This window comes from Rhagoletis pomonella, unplaced genomic scaffold (assembly GCF_013731165.1).
Source record: "Rhagoletis pomonella isolate Grant_MI unplaced genomic scaffold, Rhpom_1.0 Rhpom_scaffold_01842, whole genome shotgun sequence".
NCBI lineage: Eukaryota > Metazoa > Arthropoda > Insecta > Diptera > Tephritidae > Rhagoletis > Rhagoletis pomonella.
The window spans coordinates 1-21,292 of NW_023460396.1; the positions used below are offsets into that span (position 1 = coordinate 1).

Here is a 21,292-nt window from a genome sequence, read left to right on the forward strand (position 1 = left end):
TTCTTTGGGAACGTTCCACAGGGTTTTGTTCTTATATAATTCCCATTAAGAACGTTCTCGACAGGTTTGTTCCCATTTTGGTTTTGATTTTGAAGCGTTCTTGTGAACAAAACTACAATAACAACATTTACTTTTGATCATACCTTTTGTTCACAGTCCCTTGTTTTTATGAGAATAATAATGTTCAAGATTAAATAGGTTTTCTCAGGCCCGGCCGCAAGGAAGGCTTAAACTACCGCCCCCCCCCCCCCTGTGGAGGGAAATATGCATAAAAATTTGCTGTCATTGTTTTAAGATAATAATGGTAAAGAAAAATTTTAAGATCTCAAATATTTAAGATCTCTTTTCAGAGAGAGTAGTCGAGAGATCTAGGTTTAATTTAAGCCAGGAAGGTTCTATCACCTTTTATTTCTTTGCTAGAGCTTCTAAAATATTGCCAAAAACCGCGATTTTTTGACACTTTGGCCCCATTTTTTGTGCATATGTGTGTGTAATCACCACAAAAAAATCTGTCAAAAACAGCTTTAATATTTGCCGTACCAAAATTTTTTTTTATTTTTAGTGGGCTGTTTTATCGATTAAAAATGAGCAATAATTCAGATTTCCGTTTTTTTCTACAGAAATGTTTCCTTATGTGTTCTATAACACCCTTCGCTCTCCTATTTAGTTATAGTTCTGCAAAATAATTCAATGAATACCATCATGCATGTGCAGTAGACTGCGCCTTATTTTGCAACTTTGTCCTACCAAGCAAGACTCGCCCCAGAAAGGTTCATTTGGTCATAAAACCGTGACCTGCGGAAAATCAATATTTTGCCTATAAGTCAGTGGGAAATTTTATACATTTTAATGGCACTTGATTTAGTTTTGTCCCCCGATGTCAAAAATAGTTGCAGTATTTTTAAAGTTATTGAGATTTTTTTTTAGGAAAAAGCCGTGAGGCCTTTTGAAAAATTCAACATGGCGTCTCAAATATGGCATCTAAACCAACCTTAAATTAGATTTTGCTTTACGAATTTTGGGCCACCGGAGAACCCAACACTAAAAGAGAAAAGTTCCCTACAACTTTGGCATTTCAATAAACCAACCTTAAATTAGATTTTGCTTTACGAATTTTGGGCCACCGGAGAACCCAACACTAAAAGAGAAAAGTTCCCTACAACTTTGGCATTTCAATATGCTACGCTTTTTTATCAGAAATTGTTGAAAAATGGCGAAAACCGTGACAGTGCAAAAATTTTTCGCATGGTTTGCTAATTATTTATAATAAAAAATGAATTTTTTTATAAAGTTTGTATATTAAAAAATGTGGGAAATTAAATTCTCTACAAATTTGTATATAACCGTTTTTTACGAAAAATGCAAAATAAGCTTGCAAATCGCAAAAACCCAAAAAAAACTAAAATCAATACTTTAAAAGTTGGGGAGGTTTAAAAATAGGCTAGCCATATTTGACATCGGGGGGCAAAACTACATCAAGTGCCATTCAAATATATTAAATTTCCCACTGACTTATATATGAAATTTTGACCACTTTGTGAAAAAATTCATGAAAATGCTGGACTTTCGGGCCTTTCGAGGTACGTCTTTCCGTGGTCCGATTAAAAAAATTTTTCGCAGGGCACGTTTTTATGACAAAAGGAACATTTCTAGGGGGAGTCTTGCTTTGTAGCTTAACAATTAAGGCGCAGGCGATCGCACAATGGGCTAGCTTTTCTCAATATCATCGCAATCTGGATGTTCATGTTGACTCATTATTAAAAGAATTTTTATCTATGCCTCGGTGAATTGCACGTGCCTTTTCTTTGTTAAATTATATCCACAATTGAACACAATATGCTGAATACTCTAAATAAAAAAATGATATTATTGGTGGTTACGAATGACTTTCCATGATCTAGTATGTGATCAAACAATAACCATTAGGTGCCAAGGTACGGCGGAAGAGTCATCAATTCAGTGTAGACTGTAGCCTAAAAATGGTTGTGTACCACTCCGAATTCACTGTTCAATGACACGTGACATGAGCAACCACATCGCGACCCGCGTCGAATACTTTCAAAGCTGTGGCGTTTCTGTTCATTCATACGACATGGCTCAACCATGTATCGTTGTAAAGCTCATACTGCTCAACACTTCATCTTCGGCGGTATTCACCATAGGCAAGGCGCAAAGGCCCGTAAATATTCGGCATAATCTTTCTATTGAAAACTCTAAGAGTCCCTTCATTGAAACTAAACTAAATTAGTATGGGGCCACCCATGAGGTACTTTTCAGATAAAAAAACATCGACAGCAGTTCACGTGGGCCAAAGTTAGCCATAGTACATGCCGAGGAATTGAAAACCTCCTTTAATAATTTAATATTTTGCGTCTGGCGCAAGGCAGTAATAGTAGGTAGTAATAGTAGAGCAGCTGATTTGATTTTTTTAAATTACCTGGTGTCTAAACTGTCAAATATTGTAAATTTTTTACGAAAATTCTTAACTTGAAAAAGGATACAAAGTATGCTTTCAAATGTTCTGTTTGACTAAATATTAACGGTTATTTTTAAGCGAAAATACAACCGTCTTCAATGCTCATAAAAATTTAGGAGTACCCTTAAATTCTTCATGACACAATAATTGGAACTAAACGAAATTAGAATGGGACCACCCTTTCCGAACAATCGGCAACGGTTCGAGTGGTACAAAGTTATCCAGTAAAATATGTTTGTGCATAAAAAAATATTTAGATGAATTGTTAACCTTCCACCTTGTTGAAGTCGGTTAAAAATTATTTTCAGTGATGAGTTTCGAACGTCTTCCGGATACAAAAAATTAACGGGAATCAGTATCGTCATCTATGGCGGTTTCCTTCGAAGAAGCCCAATTGAGTTGTCGGTCTTTGGCATGGATGACTTTTCTATTTTTATCAGATTCCAGTTTTCTAAGTCTATTCTGGAATGGGAATGCCTACCTTGGTCTTCTTGCATTTTGTACTGAACTGGTTAATGTTTGGCCGTGAAGTCTGGCAGCATCGTGGGGGACGATTTCGTCAGTAGAGTTCTGCAGTAAAGTATCCAATTGTCCATTTATGTTCGCACGTCAAAACATAACCGAAAGTAACACCAGTCAAGACAGTAATTACACTACTGAGGTCAGATACCGATATGCATATCGTCGGTGATACTGCAAAACGTGCTATGTCACTTATTACCTCTGGTGCGTCTGGCAATCGTTCATCTTCATCAGCCGTTTTGCAGTATCACCGACGATATTTTGGTCTGACACATGGATCATCTGGTTTGGAAGGTCAAGAGCTGCTGTGTGTTCCTCACACCGAGTGGAATATTGATCTAGGAGGGAGGGGTAAGGCGATATTTAAATATGTGCTCAGTAGTCTAACTACATTTTGCAAAAGTAAAACTGTTTCTTAAATAGAAAGCTAGAAAGTTGTTTAGTTTTCCCATGATTTGTTAGGTAGGTTTCACTGATAATTCTACAAATTTCTTAGATTTTACCAGTGAAAAAAAAATTAATTCTAGTGTCTCATCATGTTTCTTGTTTTTATATGTACATACATAAGTAGATAGGCTAATCTAGTTCTCTTGGCCTTACTTATGGTTACGGAGACGATAGCATAGCTATACACACTTTACTTAATTTAATTTCGGTCTTGATTAAACAGTGGCCAGATGAAACCGAGAGAATGTGTTCGATATACATAAGAAGAAAATTTACGTACAAAGATAAATTTTGTCCAAATAATTTCGTTACAGGTGGGTATTCCGTTGGGTCTCGTCATGTTTCAGTCGATCGGAGAACGTCTAAACAAATTCGCGTCGGTGATAATACGTCGTGCAAAACGCTACATGCATTGCACCCAAACCGAGGCAACAGAAATGAATCTTATGTTAGCGACAGGCATGCTTTCGTCCATCATAATTACCACTGGCGCAGCAGTCTTTTCGCGCTATGAGGGCTGGAGTTATTTCGACAGTTTCTATTACTGCTTTGTGACGCTCACAACCATCGGGTTCGGTGACTATGTGGCGTTGCAAAACGATCAGGCGCTGATCAATAAACCCGGCTATGTGGCGCTCAGTTTGGTGTTTATACTATTTGGACTGGCAGTAGTCGCCGCCAGTATCAATCTACTGGTGCTACGCTTTATGACAATGTAATGGGCAAACAGTTTCGTACGCATAAGCCACTACATCAGTGGTCAATCTGTAAAGCGACACTTGCCCGCCGTTATGTGATAGAGACAATGGTGTCGATAATCCACAACGGGTACTTGCATGTGTCGCATTACAGACTGCATATGTACAGATACATATGTATCTATCATAGAAATACATAAGTTATATATATGTACATATTTTGATAGTGTGATTTGAATAATTACTCATTTTTAGGCAAGCTGAAGACGCCAAGCGTAACGAACAGGATGCTCAGCAAGCCGCAGCTGCCGCTGCTGCTATCTCTAGTCAACCGATTGCCTACGATGTCGAATCAAGCAATTTCAATATGCATGGCAAATTGCTAGCTAATTCAAATTATACAACGGAGTACGATGAAACCGTATCAATCTGTTCATGCACATGCCTCGGCGGTACAAGGTGCCTCAATCATGAGACATTCGCTGATCCCGACTTTCGGCCAACTGATATTATTGAGAGTACTTTGAGTCTGAAGCGTGCGTCAGTTTGATATACATATGGGCTCCAACATGGCGACGGGAAAAAAATGTTGCTGTGATTGTCTGCATATCTTGTAAGGTTCTGCCAAGTGTAGGAGATAAACGTTGTACGTTGCCATAAAATATTTTTTTTTTAAATCACAAAGTTTCCGAAATTGGAACATATAGTATGTAGCATGATAAAAACATAACAAGGTAAAATCATTGAGAGGCAGTCTGACGTTTGCCAGCAATAGGTTTGTTCCGCAAGCTACTTGTAGAAAAACTCGAACAAAGTTCAAACTGTCATACTTACAAAAATTTTAGTGAACGGACGTGTTGTGCTATAATATTTTCAGCACTAACGGGCTTTTACAAGATATGTATTTGCATATGTAAATGTAACTTTTTTGTTTGTACCGTATGTACCATATATTAAATTGTATCAGAAAATTTGCATTTACATACGGGGATAAATATCTTGTAAGTACTGTTTCGTTAATGCATTTTTGTATGTTTGAAACATTAATACAGCCATATGCTTACAACAGTAGTACAAGTGTATGGTTAGAGTACGCATACCCACTGAGAAACCACACGTGTTAAATGGAAATGAAGGTTCATTTATACTGGCATGTACATACATATACACAGCAGCAAGTTCATGCCACGAACCGCGATGTCGTATGCATAAAACTTCTACTGGGATAATTTAAAAATTCAAAACTCAAACTCACACCCACGTTCTCATTTTCAATCTCAAACAACAACAATTGTGAACAATTTAATTTTTTTATTTTCAATTTTATATGATTTTAAAATGTCGAATTGAGAGAATGAATTTACCTTGTAATGTTTTTATCGTGATTACAGGCATGATAAAAACATTACAAGGTAAATTCATTCTCTCAATTCGTCGGCCATGATTTTGTTCTGACGTTTGCCAACATTTTAAAATCATATAAAATTGAAAATAAAAAAATTAAATTGTTCACAATTGTTGTTGTTTGAAATTGAAAATGAGAATGTGTGTGTGAGTTTGTGTTTTGAATTTTAAAATTATATTGTTGGCAAACGTCAGACTGCCTCTCAATGGTTTTACCTCATTATGTTTTTATCATGGTTTGTAACCATGGTACAATAATTACTGGTATTGTCTTCCCAGAGAGTTTTGCTTCACATTGAAATTCGTGCTCCCTTATTTTCATTTTGACGCAGTTCAATGTTGATTCTTTACTTTTATTTGGCTTTGCTTTTTGTTTTCGCTCAATTTGATTATTATAATTTTTCAAAACAAAAGAAAAAACGTTTGAAATTAAGTGCCCCATACAAATTTTGAATTAATTTGCAAGCAAATGTTTATTCTAGCTTTTGCAAGATGGTTTTTTTTTTAAATACGTGAACATATATGGTATATGGGGTATGGAAATATCCCTTTTCCCTAACAGTAAACATTTTAATGTGGGCAACAATGATACCTGTAATTATTGTACCATGGTTACAAACAAAATGTATTCAACAAAGTGTGATTGAATTTGATATTGCTCTTAGAGCGTGTGTGAATCGGTAACAAAGTTCGCGGAAAGTAAATTTTTGAAAACCATGAGGTGAATAAAATTTCAGTAGCTCGTGAGGCTAGTGAAATTTTTGACAAATGCATAGAAAATTTTGACAATCGCAAAGATTGTTGATGTGTGCAATTTTTCGTTAAATAAAAGCTTAAATTGATGAATTGCAATCAACGATGGTAGATGTTTTCTTAAAATATTAATTTCACTTCAATTTGTAATATTTTATTCCGCATAAAACTGCGGTTATCAAAAATTTACTGCTGTCAAAAAATAAATCATTTCACACAGCAGATTGGCAGAACTTTGTTACCGATTCATACGCGCCCTTAGAAGAAAAGTCAAATAGAAAATTTTTTTTATAAATTTTGAATCACTTGTTTATTTTTTTGGCATAATAGTACCTTAAAAGAGACCCTACCTGAGTTGTCAATCACACCTTGTTTAATACATCTTGGTTATAAATGTTTTGTTGAGAGAAATATATTTAGCTGACTATTTTCTCAGTGTAAGAATAGAGAAGAAATGCGTTGCATTCCCGTTGTCCTATATGTATAAAGGAGCTTAGAAATTAGTATGAAACTGACTAGGTCAATGGAATCACCTTTCCCCATATGCAGTAATATATGTACATACATTCATGTTACTATAGTATGGAAAGGGCGTATCTCACATCGTCGCTGAAATACAAAAAAGCCACAACTAACTAAAAAATTTAATTGCATAAAAAGATGTGGGTACTTATAATTCGATGAAAAGCATCATATTCAATAAAAAAGTGAATTTTGGATTTTTAGTTAGTCACGGCTTTCCATACTATACAAACCATATGTATGTATAATGAAAGAATAAAAAATTTAATACATTGAAATTTGAGGAATGTAAGATGGCAAATAACGAATTTGGAATTACTTCTGTAGAGATTATTTGGAGCAAGATCTCAAGCAAAGCAATGATTACTTTGAGTCCGAAACACTCTCATTCTCGTGCATGTACCGTAGTCGCAGTAACATTGCTCCGAGAATTCATTCATAAAATCGTATATTTCAGATTTTTTCACATTAAACATATTTCGAAAAGGTTTCAGTCAGGCGAAGGCGTATTAAATAATTCGATTCTTAAATTGCAAAAATACTCTTATTTTGATTTCGCCAATGTGTTCTGCATGTCCACAATAACAGCGACGAGAAGTACGCCTTGATCTGGTGTTAAATTGCCAAACGGTCAATTATTAAAAGTCGCAAGGGTCTGGTTGAGGCCGTCGGGATTTTCTCGAAAAAAAATCTTTGGAACTATCGTTTTCAAACCAAACGTACCTACAAGAGCCTCTGTATTTACTAGAGCTCAAGAAAACATTAAGGCTTAACATAAGCAGCAGCGACAGCGACGTTTTTACACCCACTCCATCCTAAAAAGCAAGTAATTTAAGGGCCGTGTATAGTTGGAGTTAGCACCGCCAATAAATATGCGGGAAATTGTACATATTCAGGCCGGGCAATGTGGTAATCAGATTGGAGGAAAGTTTTGGGAAGTGATATCTGATGAACACTGCATCGATGCCACTGGTACCTATTATGGCGATAGCGATTTGCAGCTGGAACGCATTAACGTCTACTATAATGAGGCGACAGGTGCCAAATATGTACCTCGAGCCATTCTTGTCGACTTGGAACCGGGCACCATGGATTCGGTACGCTCTGGCGCCTTCGGGCAAATCTTCCGACCAGATAACTTTGTGTTCGGCCAATCTGGCGCGGGCAACAACTGGGCCAAAGGCCATTACACAGAAGGCGCTGAGTTAGTCGATTCAGTTCTCGATGTGGTAAGGAAAGAGTCTGAAGGATGTGATTGCCTACAGGTTTGTATTTTAAATGCAAAAGAATTATACTTACCCACTATAAGCATTAAATTGCACTTGCTTTCATGTTTTCTCTTGTAATCTCTAGGGATTTCAGTTAACGCATTCTCTTGGCGGTGGTACCGGTTCCGGTATGGGCACATTGTTGATTTCGAAAATTCGGGAGGAGTATCCCGACCGTATTATGAACACATTTTCAGTTGTACCTTCACCTAAAGTGTCTGATACTGTAGTGGAGCCCTATAATGCCACACTCAGTGTGCACCAGCTGGTGGAAAATACCGATGAAACATATTGCATCGACAACGAAGCTCTTTATGACATCTGCTTTCGCACACTCAAACTAACCACACCAACATATGGCGATCTTAATCATTTGGTTTCGGCCACAATGTCTGGTGTTACTACTTGCCTTCGCTTCCCTGGCCAGCTTAACGCAGATCTACGAAAGTTGGCTGTGAATATGGTGCCATTTCCACGTTTGCACTTCTTCATGCCTGGTTTTGCACCATTAACATCTCGTGGATCTCAGCAGTATCGTGCACTTACCGTGCCAGAGCTAACGCAACAAATGTTCGACGCTAAGAATATGATGGCTGCTTGTGATCCCCGTCATGGTCGTTACTTAACTGTGGCAGCTATCTTTAGGGGTCGTATGTCTATGAAGGAGGTTGACGAGCAAATGTTGAATATCCAAAACAAAAATAGCAGCTTTTTCGTGGAATGGATTCCAAATAATTGCAAAACCGCGGTGTGTGACATTCCTCCCCGTGGTCTAAAGATGTCGGCCACATTCATTGGTAACTCAACAGCCATCCAGGAATTATTTAAAAGAGTTTCCGAACAATTCACGGCAATGTTTAGACGCAAAGCTTTCTTGCATTGGTACACCGGAGAGGGCATGGACGAGATGGAGTTCACCGAGGCCGAAAGCAACATGAATGATTTAGTTTCCGAATACCAACAGTATCAAGAAGCGACCGCCGATGAGGAAGGCGAATTCGACGAGGATGAAGAAGGAGGTGGTGATGAATAACAGCTGGATCATATTGACTGACATGCAGAGAGTTGGCCATAGGTCGTGAGTGAGGAGTTTTGATAAATTTTAACGCTGCGTCTTGTGCGCTCTATAATAGCATACATATGTATGTGTGTAAATTTGGATTGTGATATTAGTTTTTACTTTGCTCCTCAACAAGGAAATTGTGTTCATGATATTCGATTCTAGTGTGATTTATTTTCCCTAAAATCTTTTTGAATAATCTGTTTATATAAACGACTAAAATACATATGAATTACATTTGGATTGAATGTACCAAATTAGAAAGATTGTTTGCATACATACATACATTTGTGCTCTAATATTGAATCCTATAGAAAGTTCCAAGCGAGCAACATTTACAGAAACATTTGGGTACATTCCTCCATAGTTGTATTTGTAGACATTCGAGGATACCTACACTGACGGGAAAAAAAATTAAAATTAAAAAAAATCCTGCTAAATTTAAAAAAATACGCATACGAAATAACACCAACCCAACTCGTTTTAAATTTGAGTGTGTACACTGAGGGAAAAAATTTTAGAATTAAAAAAAAAAACGTGCTAAATTTAAAAAATACGCATATGAAAGAGCACCAACCCAACTCGTTTTAAATTTGAGTATGTACGTTATAAAATATGTCGGTGCGAAGTGCACAGAAGCATTTTCGTTATACGAAATTAAAATTAAAAAGAAAAAAACTGAATCTTACGTTCCGTCCCGGACGCTCGTGGTAGCAACCAATTGTATCAAGCGTCTTTGCACACTCAGCTACAGCCATACAAGCAAATGCGTTTTCAAATGTTGAGTTTGAATCAACATCACAGCGCGCGATTAGTGCATGATGTTGTACCATGTATGTACATATGTATGTATGTATGTGTTGTCACCGCTTTGCATGCTTTGTATACATATGCTGTCTTAATTACATATGAACAAGAATCCGTGCATTGAAAATGCTTCATTTTAATACGGGCGTATTTGATTTGAATATTTCCATTATACGTAGTGTATGTATAATGAAAAAATAAATTTTGTTAAGACTTCTCACTTGATTTAAAAACGAACATTTTTAAACGGTAATCAAATAAAAAATTTTTATTCTTACAACGCGTTTTTTTTTTCAGTGTACGTTGTAAAATAAGTCGTTGTGAAGTACACATTTGCTTTTTCGTTATACGAAATTATAATTAAGTAGAAAAAAAATTAGCTTTATGTTCCGTCCGATGGTAATTGAACCCGGACCCTCTTGGCAGCACCCAATTATATCAAGCGTCTTTGCACACTCAGCTACAGCCATACATGTAAATGTGTTTTCAAATGTTCACGTTGTCCCTGCAAAAATTGTGCGACTATAGTCATTGTACATGCTCCCGCTTTGTGTGCCGAGCGTAAAATAGAGCTAGTGCATATGTGTGAATATTCCCAGCAAAACCCCCAGCAAGAACAGTGACGGTCACTTTCCTAGTGACGTTACCGTCACGCGTGTCCGCTAAGTTCGGCACGTTTTGCTATCACATTCTTAATAGTGAATCAAAAAAGCTCCCAGAAGTTTTGTGTACGTGTGATTTTTCAAACCAAATAGTTTGCCTGCTTGCTCATATGTGAAAGATAGCTCGCACGAAAAAACAATAGATGGCACTCCAATCAAAAATTATTACAGGTGTATTAGTAACACCATAAAATTTGCGTTTGTGTTGGAGTTTGGGTTACGCTGCCCAATAAACATTGGGCTTGGTTAACAATTCGAAAATTATTGGGAAACTAACATTTTTTTCAAGTCTCACCTTCGATAATGAATGTGGAATAGGTTAGTATTCGATTCGAGAACTAGGCCATTCTCCAGCAAAACGGAACCTTGGTTATCTAATGAATTTTTCCTTCGTAATGAATTCGAAATCCAGCCCATTATCGAATTCAAATTTTGATGCGAGAGAGTGATTGTATTATATTTCTATTCGAAAATGAGCTGGATTTCACTTCCTCTCTTGTTACTATGGTTTTAATTTTTTTTCGAACCCATCTCGAATGTATTTCCAATACACTATAAACGTTGGAAAACTAAGGTTGTTTATCTGTAAAAACCCTGCTAAAAATGGGACTAATCCGGGATGACTCCGGGAGCAATTTGTTTCCCCTCAGTGTAGGCTCTAAATTTTTTTATTTGTCGTTTTTTTTTTATCAAAATTCCATAATTTTTCCACAAACAAATAGCTTCTTCATATCCATCAACTGTAAATGGTACCGCAAAAAATTTACAAGGCAAACAAACACAAAAAAAAAATTGCTCAAAGTGGACCATCCATTTAGTAATACGCCGTCTGATGTACGCAACTTTGGAATATATACATAGAAATATTTATTTTTAATAACAATCAGAGGTTATATTCGATGCTTGTTTAAATTAAATAATTAAATCACTATTATCCCCACCTTTTTGTGGCTACCATTTTAGGAGTGCGATTGAATTCTTCCCCCTTTTCCTCTAGCTTCTAAAAACCATCCCTATCTATATCTATGTATATACCGTTTTTTCAAATCAGGTCATTTGCACAAGATATTTTAACTTTTAAGAAAAAAGTTCAAACTTTAACAAGAAAAAAATTAAAATAAATCTTTTGTATTTCGTTCACATTTTATATTAAAGCCTGTTTTTTGCCAAACAATTTAAGGCACTAACGATGGAAATCGATGCATAAACATGTTTCGAATGGTCAAATGAAAATGTCCAATAATATTTTGTATGAAACAACAGCACGAAATAATATTACTCATACGCCATAACGCACATACTCGTGCACGGTGTATGCGTTACATTTTCCATGTTAAAGTTTGAATTGTTTTCATTCGCAATGCAAACTTAAATTGAAAATATATTGGGGAAAATGACTTGATTTAGAAAAACGGCAAACAGATCCGTAATCTGCGAACCAAAAATAAGGGTGTAATCGAGCTGCAATTAATGCGGCAATGTTACTTTTTATGGAAGAGCATCACGTTCTACGCGAACAATAGGCGACTCTGCTTACATCAAACGTTCGAAGAACAAAATTTTTACAATCAGTTAGTTGCTCATCATTGGCAAATAAAAATCAACATAAAAACTTTTATTGCGCAATTTCTGCAGTATTTCAGAGTATTTTCAGCATCTGCAACATATCAAGAAAGGAACAAGGAATGCAAGCGTTGGAGGCGCTGATGTCAAAATAAAAAGTACGTTCGACATAAAATGCATGTTCTCTTCCCGTTAAAAATTTTGTCAAGAACAATATTAACAAAACTTTTTCAATCGAAATTTTAGTAACGTAACACCAGGTAACGTCACGTCAGATAATTCAGCTGATTAAACATAATGCAGAAAAGATTTGTACATTTAAAAACTTGGAAATTTCACCCTAAACATTTCCCATATTACTACAAACTGTTATAGACATACACCATTATTCTAGAACCCGAATTTTCGTAATTCGTAATTAGTAGCTACGCTACGAAAAACGAAAAATCCACATACTGCAACCCTTGGGGAAACATGGGCAACATTGCCAGCTATCAGTTGTAAATTATGGATTCTGATCATGATTCAATAATGAAAGGTTTTGTAAGAAAAACTTTCTCTCGCTCTAATTTTATCAATGACACTCCCACCCTACTCCTAAAAACAAAAACAGTGATATTTCTTTTCCAAATTTCTTTGCAAGTTTTAAGAACATTTTTAAATTGTTAGTAGTGAAATTTTTACTTTTTAAATTTGAAGAAATGTTTGTTCTGCATTCGCTGGCGCCAACAAGACAAAATGGGTGAGAATCGTTGGACTACAGAAATTCAATGTTAAGAAACGAAATTCCCATAAATGCCGAAATGTATTTGTCGATATTCGTGGAGACCTCTTGATTCTGCCAAGTCGCTGTAAAGTAAAGCGTTCAATGAGCCAACGAAGGTATTTAGGTATTGTACTCCACGACACAATCCTGGTGTCTCCGAATGAGATTTTGACGCAATATAACATTGCCAAACCGCATCCATAGGCCCAATCGTCACACGACAGCTCGGTTTAGTCAATGGCGCGATGTAATTGCACACTTAAAAGGTGTACGCACGAGGCGAATGTTGGCTGGCGACCAACTTTATTGAAAGCGATTAGCTGAAAGTAGAATGCAAAATTGAACAATACAAACGCCTTTTTATGGCGAATATTTTAATATTTTTTTATATTTTGATATTTTTAGTCATTCAAATTTTTTTTCGTGCAACCCGGCGGGAGTTGAACGCAAAAGTTGCCTGAAAAATCGCCTCGTGCGAAAGCCCCATTACGCCACTTCTCATTTGACGATGTAGATCACGTTCCCTATCTCAGTCGTTCAGTAGCTGCGTGCTCTGAGTTCGTCCGGCACCAATCGCCAACTGCGGCTGTGCAAGCCAGTGTTGAATATTTTCCCCAGAACATAAAAAGTGCGACATCAAAGAATTCGAAACAATCGAGCCATAACCGCGAAAGAAACGTAAGCTCCAAATTTTTTTATTTGCCGTTTTTTTGTTTAATAAATATTGCATATTTTCCGCAAACAAATAGCTTCTTCATGTCCATCAACTGGCAAACAAATACAACAAAAAAAAGCTGAAAGTGGACCATCCATTCTCGAGTTATGCGCCATCTGACGTACGCAAGTTTGGTATAAACATAGAAATATTTATTTTTAATAACAATAGGGGGTTATATTCGATGTAACTAAGCTTGTTTAAATTAAATAATTAAATCAAATTCGTTTTTGTTTTAAAATACCACCATTCACTATTATCCACACGTTTTTATAGAATTTAGCTCCCATTTTAGGAAGTGTGATTGAATTCTTCCCCTTTTTCTTCTGCTTCCAAAAACCATCCCTGTGGGTGGGAGTGCCAAATTTTAGAAAAAAGCTACTTACAAAACCTTTAATAATTGAATCATGGATTCTGATGTATTTGAAATTATAGCAGCAGAGTAAGGGGGCGCGGTGGCAATGGATTCACAAAGGTATGCGGAGCTGTCGGGCATAGTCACCATGGGCGCATCTATGTCAGCTTCTGGTTGAATTGTTGAACCACACGCCAGAACTCCTCCTATGCCTGAAGTTAATGCAATATCAGCTTCTTCCAAGCCATTGAAAACTTGCACTTTGTTAGGTCCACCACCTATTGCGCTTGCCTCTGCCTTCGTCCGCGCTTAGGGATTATAACCCTTACTAAGTAGAATTCTGTTTTCTGTGTTGCGGGGAAGAGGTACTTCCGCATGTCAAAGGTATACAACATTTCTTGTGCATATCACTCCGGCTACGCCGTCCACAGTATTTTTGCGCAGAACCCACGTCGAAATTTGCAAAAAAGTGCATAGTGCAAACACTAATAGTTGAAACATTTATCCTAAATAAAATGTGAATCCTTCACATTACACGTGTATGTTAAAGTTTTTGTATTCAGGTTATGTATTTGGGGGGAGGGGGGGGTGAGAAGAAAAGCGACGAGTACACATGCGTCTGTACCGTCAAGTCGTTTCAACTTTCTTGCTTTGCTTTTGGCATTTTCGTTGCTTCCCAATTATAGAACCAAAAACTTGAATTCAACAGAATTGAAACGTGTAAAAGCAAATAGAAAACACAAAAGAGAATGAGCAAGAATTGCTTTCAAGTACTTGAATCATGTAAATCGGGTGATACCTATTGTGGCGAATACTGCGGCAACACAAAGCGAACAACGAGAAATTGGCAGAATGTTTGAGGAATGACGTAGAATGTTCCACAAAGAGAAACGTCAGTTGGATGAACACTGCGAACAGCGAGAAAAAGAGAATGAGCGATGAACTTCAGAACGTTCGAGAGTTGCCATGAGTGCGAGCGCAGGTATATAAGAGCCATGACACAGCGGAGTTGGAGTTAGTTACGAGTTACAAGTCAGCAAGCTACAAGTAAAGTGAGCAGAGAAGTGAGTTGCGAATAAGCAAGTTATAAGTTTAATTGTGCTAACAAGTTTAGTAAAGCGTTGTTATTGCTTTAACAAGTATTGTAAAGTGCTTTTACTGTATTAGCAAGTATTGCAAATTGTTTGTTGTTCAATAAAGTTACTTGTACTCCAATTTGGTCATCGTTAGCATTTATTTAACAATCCAGCGATACGAGCCGAATGATATTTGGGAAATCCCTCTAGGTTTCGAGGATAATCGTTACACTATGGCCCGTAGTCATAGTCAAAATAAAGTCGACTTTAAAGTTAGTTGCAGCTTTTTTGACAGATATCCCATTGAAAATTATGTCAAAAAGCTGCAACTAACTTTAAAGTCGACTTTATTTTGACTATGACTACGGGCCTATGTTTTTGCGTAAATTTTCAAGTAAGTCCCCTTTCAGACACGTCAAGCCTTGCTTTCAAGTCTGCTCGTTCGTTGGCGAAGAAGGTGAGAAGAGAGGGGAAGAGTACAGATACCTCCGTACCGTCAATTCGTTTCAAGTTTTCTTGTCTCTTTTGATCTTTTCGTTGCTTCCCATTTAAAGAACCAAGGACTTGAATTCAATTAAACTTGACGCGTGTGGAAGCAAATAGAAAACACCAAAGAGAATGCGAAAAAAATTGCTTTCAAGACTTCACGTGTCTGAAAGGGACTAAATTTTGGTGGTTTCTACTCGATTATTTTTAAAATTAATCGGATGATCTTTCTATTAATCGATTGGAAAATATCGATGCATTAAACCTTTAACCGAAAGAAAACAATAGATTGCTGTCAAATCGACGAAGAGAGGGTTAGCGGTCCGCGAATGGCGCGACCTTTATTTTCTGGATCGTGGAGACAATTAGTCTGTTCCAATAGCAGTCCGGTTTACAGGATTTAGTCAGAACTTACAGGAAGTCGTTCCTATTGACATAAAACCTGTAAGTGGGAACACATTTGTGAGAGTAACTGAGCAACTGTTCCTAGTCAGAAGTTACAGGATTTAGTCCGGAGATTTTTTTCCTGTAAGTTCATGAAAAGTGTCAAACGATCAGCTGATTTACATGCGCAAACAAAAACAGAAAGCGGTGAAAGCAAAGAACCTTATATTTTAAAAAAAAAATGGAAATAAACAACGAAATATTTGAATATGTATAGATTTTAGTAATTATTTACTGATATTTCAGCCAAATCAGTGTAGTACCAATGACATATAAACAAACCGTCTGACGTTTTTACAGGAAATAGTGCTTTTTGCGTTCCTATGCACTTCTGCATCTGTTCTCCTTTTACTCTCATTTGAGAGCGTAAAATTGTAGTTTGACAGTTCCACAGGTTTTAGTCCGAAGTTCAAAGGAACAGACTAGATGTACTAATTGGTCTTACAATACAGCCGATAGTATCGATAGTTTTAAAACATCGATATTATTTTTTTAAAACAAAAACCATCGATATATCGATAGTCGTCGATATTTTTCCACCTCTTCTAGTATTGATAACACGACAGTATTCGATAACACGGATAAGAAAATTTATGGAAAATGACCGCTCTACCAAAACGTGAGTCGCTTTTTACAACGCTCTTTTTATTTTTAGTTATCTTTTGACAATGTAACATTTTGAATCATTATTCTACTACTCTCGAAGTTATGCGCCTGGGAGTGATTCAGCTGAAGGTTGGCAAGGACAAAATTTCAAATGTTGAAAATGCCGTAGCGAAGATTGGGCAAGTGGTCCACGAATATAAACCTCGTCTGGTGACTTTGCCCGAATGCTTCAATTGTCCCTATGGTACTAAATACTTTAGAGAGTATTCCGAAACGATACCCGGCGGTTATACCTCGCAACAGTTATCGGCCGCCGCAAAATCTTACGGCATTTACATAGTTGGTGGCTCTATTCCGGAAATGGGTGAAAAAGATGATATTTACAATACCTGCACTGTATGGGACCCTAGTGGAAATTTGATTGCAAAATATCGTAAAATGCACCTCTTCGATATTGACGTTAAAGGGGGAATATGCTTTAAGGAATCCGAGACTCTAACTGCTGGTTCAAATTTTACTGTGATAGAAGTAGATGGTCATAAAATTGGTATTGGCATATGTTACGATATGAGATTTGAAGAACTGGCAAGAGTATACCGCAACAAAGGTATTATTTTAAAGTAGAAAACATATTTTTAAATTTGTTTAATTAAAGGTTGCGAGATGATTATCTACCCTGGTGCATTTAATATGACGACTGGACCCTTACATTGGGAATTGTTGCAACGCTCACGTGCAAACGATAATCAGTTATATGTTGTAACCAATTCACCTGCTCGTGATAAGGACGCTGAATACATAGCTTGGGGCTATTCAATGGTGGTGGATCCATGGGCAAAGGTTCTAAAAAGCGCTTCTGATGGCGAAGATGTAATTTCTATAGATATTGGTAAGTTACATTTTCTTAATTCAAACATACAAATGTATGTAAATATTCGTAAATTATACATATTTTCAGATTTCTCAGTTGTAGAACAAGTTCGTGCCCAAATTCCTACTTTCAGACAACGTCGATTGGATCTATATAAAACGGAAATTGTGAATCAGGATTAGTAACTAAGGCTTTTGTGTTTTTAAACCGGATGCACATATCATCATTACAAGACATTATTTGACGTCTTCGAAAATGGCTGCATTTCTTTATTTATTCTGAACGTTTGGAATAAACTTTTTTGTTTACTTATTGTTTAGAACGTTCCTGATATGTTAACGTGTATTTCAAACACATTCTGTTTATTCTGGCTGTGAAAAGGGATTCTAGAATGTATAAAGAAACGCAACGCAACCAATGTTTTTTAACATTTCTTTAGTTGGCCTTCGGATACACAATATACCAAAATTAAAGGGCATACATATCTTGAATGGTGCAAGATTTATTAGTTAATTTAGAACAGTTCCCTTGGGTTATGTATATAAGATTTTTGCATCCCCTGTAAAATTTCAGCTGCCCAAAAGTTGGTAGATTACTCAGTGCTGACTTAATCGAATTTAAAATCAACTACTACATAAAAAATGACTATGTTTATTAAAAACCTTTACATTACAATAATGAAGAAAATTGCATTTGAAGAACTTTAGTAGGCACAAAGTTTTATAGCTGTTATGTAAAGAAACAAAAATGTTAGACACGGCCTTTCTATTTTAAGGTAACGACATGTTCAATATAAAACTTCTAATTTTTTATTCAAAACTAAGCAATCGACAATTTATGTGCATACCCTGCAAACCATAGTTCCCGAAATCTTAAGGAAATCGTTAGGAGTATCTCATTTATGTAACGATTTTTTTACGAATTTTCAAAGAAAATTATATGAAGTGGTTGACACGAGCTCGTAAAAAAATTCCTGTACGAAAAATAAAGAAAATTCTGGAAAAATTCTGAAAGATATTCTTCACATAGCAGCATTATTTTCGTAAAAGAATGGAAGTGTGCGTAATTTATTTCATTTTAGAAAATTCGGCAACAAATCGAATTAAATCTTAACGAATTCTTTAAAATTTCTATTCAATGTAGAATACTCTGAAAAAATGGTTTGCAGGGAACATTGTAGTAGCCTATGCATATACATATATACATATTTATAATTATCACTTACGGCCAAGGCACATTAAACAGGTAGTATCAGTAGAGCAAAAACAACATTTGCGTGTATTTTGTTGTTGCTTCTGGTATCGAAAGAGTCAACAACTGTTCTGAATTTTTTCTTCTAAATCAAAGCGTGCCATGTGAAATACAAAAAATTATAAAAAATAAAAAATTGAAATTGGAAAAAATAAAAATTGATGCAACTTTCTTTCCTAGTAAATTTGTTTGCTTCTCGAAGCATTGATCCATCCTTTGCAAGGCCCAGTAATCAGCGGTCGTGCTGCCGAGTTGGGCGAACGTTCCAAAAGCTGCTATTCAATCGCTTGTTTTGTATGGAAAAAGGTTTCACAAGCAAATGGATTTTAACAACTTATAATTTTCGTGAGAAAAAATTAAAAATATTTGACATTTTCGAGACCAAATAATTTGAAAATAAATCAAATCAGCTGCTCTACTGATACTACCTGTTCAATGTACCTTGCTTACGGCATTTAGTGAAAATTTGGATTTAAAGTACACTTTCTAACCTGAGGGTATCTCTCTCACTCTGAAGGTTGTACCGGTAAATGGGCTTGCACAACCAAAATTTTTTAACGCAAATTTTTTTGAGAATAAACGACGTAAAAAAATTACTTTATTCTTTTGATTTCACACACAAGTCCAAATTTTTATTCAAGCCCAGTTTCAGACCAACATCGAAATAAACCGTAAAAAAAAAGATGTTTCTAATAGCGGTCGTCCCTCCGCATGCCCTGGCAAACTACCGAGTGTATTCTACCATGAAAAACAGTATCTCATAAAAAAAATACAATCGCCGTTCGGAGTCGGCTTAAAGCTGTACGACCCTCTCCTTTGTGTGACATCAAGGCGCACACCACAAATCGAAGGCGAAGCTCAGCCAAACACTAAAATATTGTGTAAGCGCCAATCATTTATTATTATATATACAACTGTAGACTTTCTAAATACCTTTACAACGATGTATCTTTTATAGAAATCGGACAAATAAAGAAGTTACAGAAAAAGAGGCTTAGCTGTTTTTAAACGGGGCAGGGAAAAATATTTGTCGTTCAACCAAAATCGACTCGTGTAAATGGCAATTGAACCGTAAAATGTAAATGCCCCCAACTACAACACTTGACACAACTATCGGACACTGGAACCTAATCCATACGGCCGCTGAGCTTGGTCAAACAGAGCTTTTATTGCATCATCGGTAGCCAATAAAGGTTGGCTAACAAATTCCAGGGCGTGTACAGCATATTTCTCCGCTTCGCATAATGGATTTTTACTAGTACTTAAAATATCCATGCCATCTTCGGGGATACCTACACCTGAATGTAGTACCATCTGCTGCAAAATATTTAAATTTTCTACACTGAGGCTTATTACGTCAGTTGCTGGAAGGTTTAGGTAGCGTATCTTTGCCATAAATTTCAAATTACGAAGGATTTCCAATTGCATTTCTCGAATCTGATGTATTGCGTGTAGTAAACGTTTAGTAGATTCCTCCATCGTTTGAGTTTTTTGAGTAAGATCTGCTTTCCAGCGTGCCAACTCTTCTACCATAACGCTACTTGCCAGAAATTTTGATCGCCATACTTCGCATTGGCCCGCAAGGAATTCAATTTGTTCCTTAAGGAGACAAGAAAGGATACGTAAACATTATGGCTGGTTAAATAAATATATTTCACAAGGAAATTTACCGCGTGAGTAGTTAAGTTTTTGGCTGTGTCTAGCAAGGCGCGCGCTAACTGGAGTTTATCCTCCGTCAGCACATTGACATGTGTTTGCAAATCTTCACCTACAGACGCTACTAACAAATTTTTTAGTTCAGAGTTGACTTGAACTTGAAATCTAAACTGCGCCTGATAGTAATCACGCTCCTCTTTAGTTTTTCTAAGTTCGTCTTCCAATTTCACATTAATTACATCCTTATTCTTTCGCTCCTTACAAGATTTTGGGTCCATTTCCTGTGCACGCAATGTACACATTTGGCTGACAAGCACACCAATGTCTAAATTGTTATTTTTTTTTAATGTCATCATCCTTTCGGGGCTTTTGGTACATGGAACCATTAAATTGGTAGCACCTGGATACGGTTCATATGGTATAAACTTTGGAGGTTTAACTTTTTTATGCTCGGTTATACGAACTGGCGTAGCAACTAAACGTGGTCTCATTTGAACAAGTTCACCTTTAGGTACGATGGGTGCGATATTGCGTTTCCCCCCCATCGGATCGGCGATACAATAAATGTAAACCCGGTAATGGTAATGAACTATTTGCATCTGTTGCGTTACTAGCCGCATTTTTCCTGTGAATATTTTCTTTTATATTAGCAACAGTTGGATAACGTGTAACATTACGATGGTCATCATTCTCTCTTTTGCTTCTATGTTCCAATTTTGTCGAACTGGACTTTTCTTCTTCCATACCATCTCCGCTCGTGCGACTTCTCTCCAAATCGAAAACTTGAGCCTCCATTCCTATAAATTAATTTTTTTTTTAAGAAAAAATTACTTAATAAACAATTGTCTCCCGTGATAATACAATTAAAAAGGTTGTAAATATCT

General features: G+C 36.5%; 3 protein-coding genes, 1 long non-coding RNA gene and 1 pseudogene across 4 annotated transcripts; 3 read left to right on the plus strand and 2 right to left on the minus strand.

Annotated features, from left to right (window-relative positions):
* Positions 1 to 802: 802 nt before the first annotated feature.
* LOC118752789 lies at positions 803 to 1,242 on the minus strand. The gene is made up of 2 exons (XR_004994742.1): positions 1,089 to 1,242; positions 803 to 991 (listed from the first exon to the last, which is right to left on the minus strand). It is a non-coding gene; the product is annotated as an uncharacterized LOC118752789 (long non-coding RNA).
* A 2,516-nt stretch (positions 1,243 to 3,758) lies between these two features.
* On the plus strand, positions 3,759 to 4,912 carry LOC118752790 (two pore potassium channel protein sup-9-like; the record flags this gene model as incomplete). Its single annotated transcript, XM_036487661.1, is given in 2 exon segments — positions 3,759 to 4,160; positions 4,399 to 4,912. Coding segments are annotated over 2 exon segments (697 nt in total), but the record flags the coding sequence as incomplete, so codon positions are not given.
* Positions 4,913 to 7,019: 2,107 nt separating this feature from the next.
* LOC118752791 (tubulin beta-2 chain) lies at positions 7,020 to 9,406 on the plus strand. Its single transcript, XM_036487662.1, has 2 exons — positions 7,020 to 8,087; positions 8,176 to 9,406. The coding sequence occupies exons 1-2, from the start codon at positions 7,695 to 7,697 to the stop codon at positions 9,121 to 9,123; spliced, it is 1,341 nt and encodes a 446-aa protein (XP_036343555.1). The 5' UTR covers positions 7,020 to 7,694; the 3' UTR covers positions 9,124 to 9,406.
* A 7,180-nt stretch (positions 9,407 to 16,586) lies between these two features.
* Positions 16,587 to 17,923, plus strand: LOC118752792 (omega-amidase NIT2-like). Its single transcript, XM_036487663.1, has 4 exons — positions 16,587 to 16,643; positions 16,731 to 17,237; positions 17,286 to 17,519; positions 17,589 to 17,923. The coding sequence occupies exons 1-4, from the start codon at positions 16,625 to 16,627 to the stop codon at positions 17,681 to 17,683; spliced, it is 855 nt and encodes a 284-aa protein (XP_036343556.1). The 5' UTR covers positions 16,587 to 16,624; the 3' UTR covers positions 17,684 to 17,923.
* A 1,707-nt stretch (positions 17,924 to 19,630) lies between these two features.
* On the minus strand, positions 19,631 to 21,286 carry LOC118752793 (annotated as a pseudogene).
* Between the last annotated feature and the right edge of the window lie 6 nt (positions 21,287 to 21,292).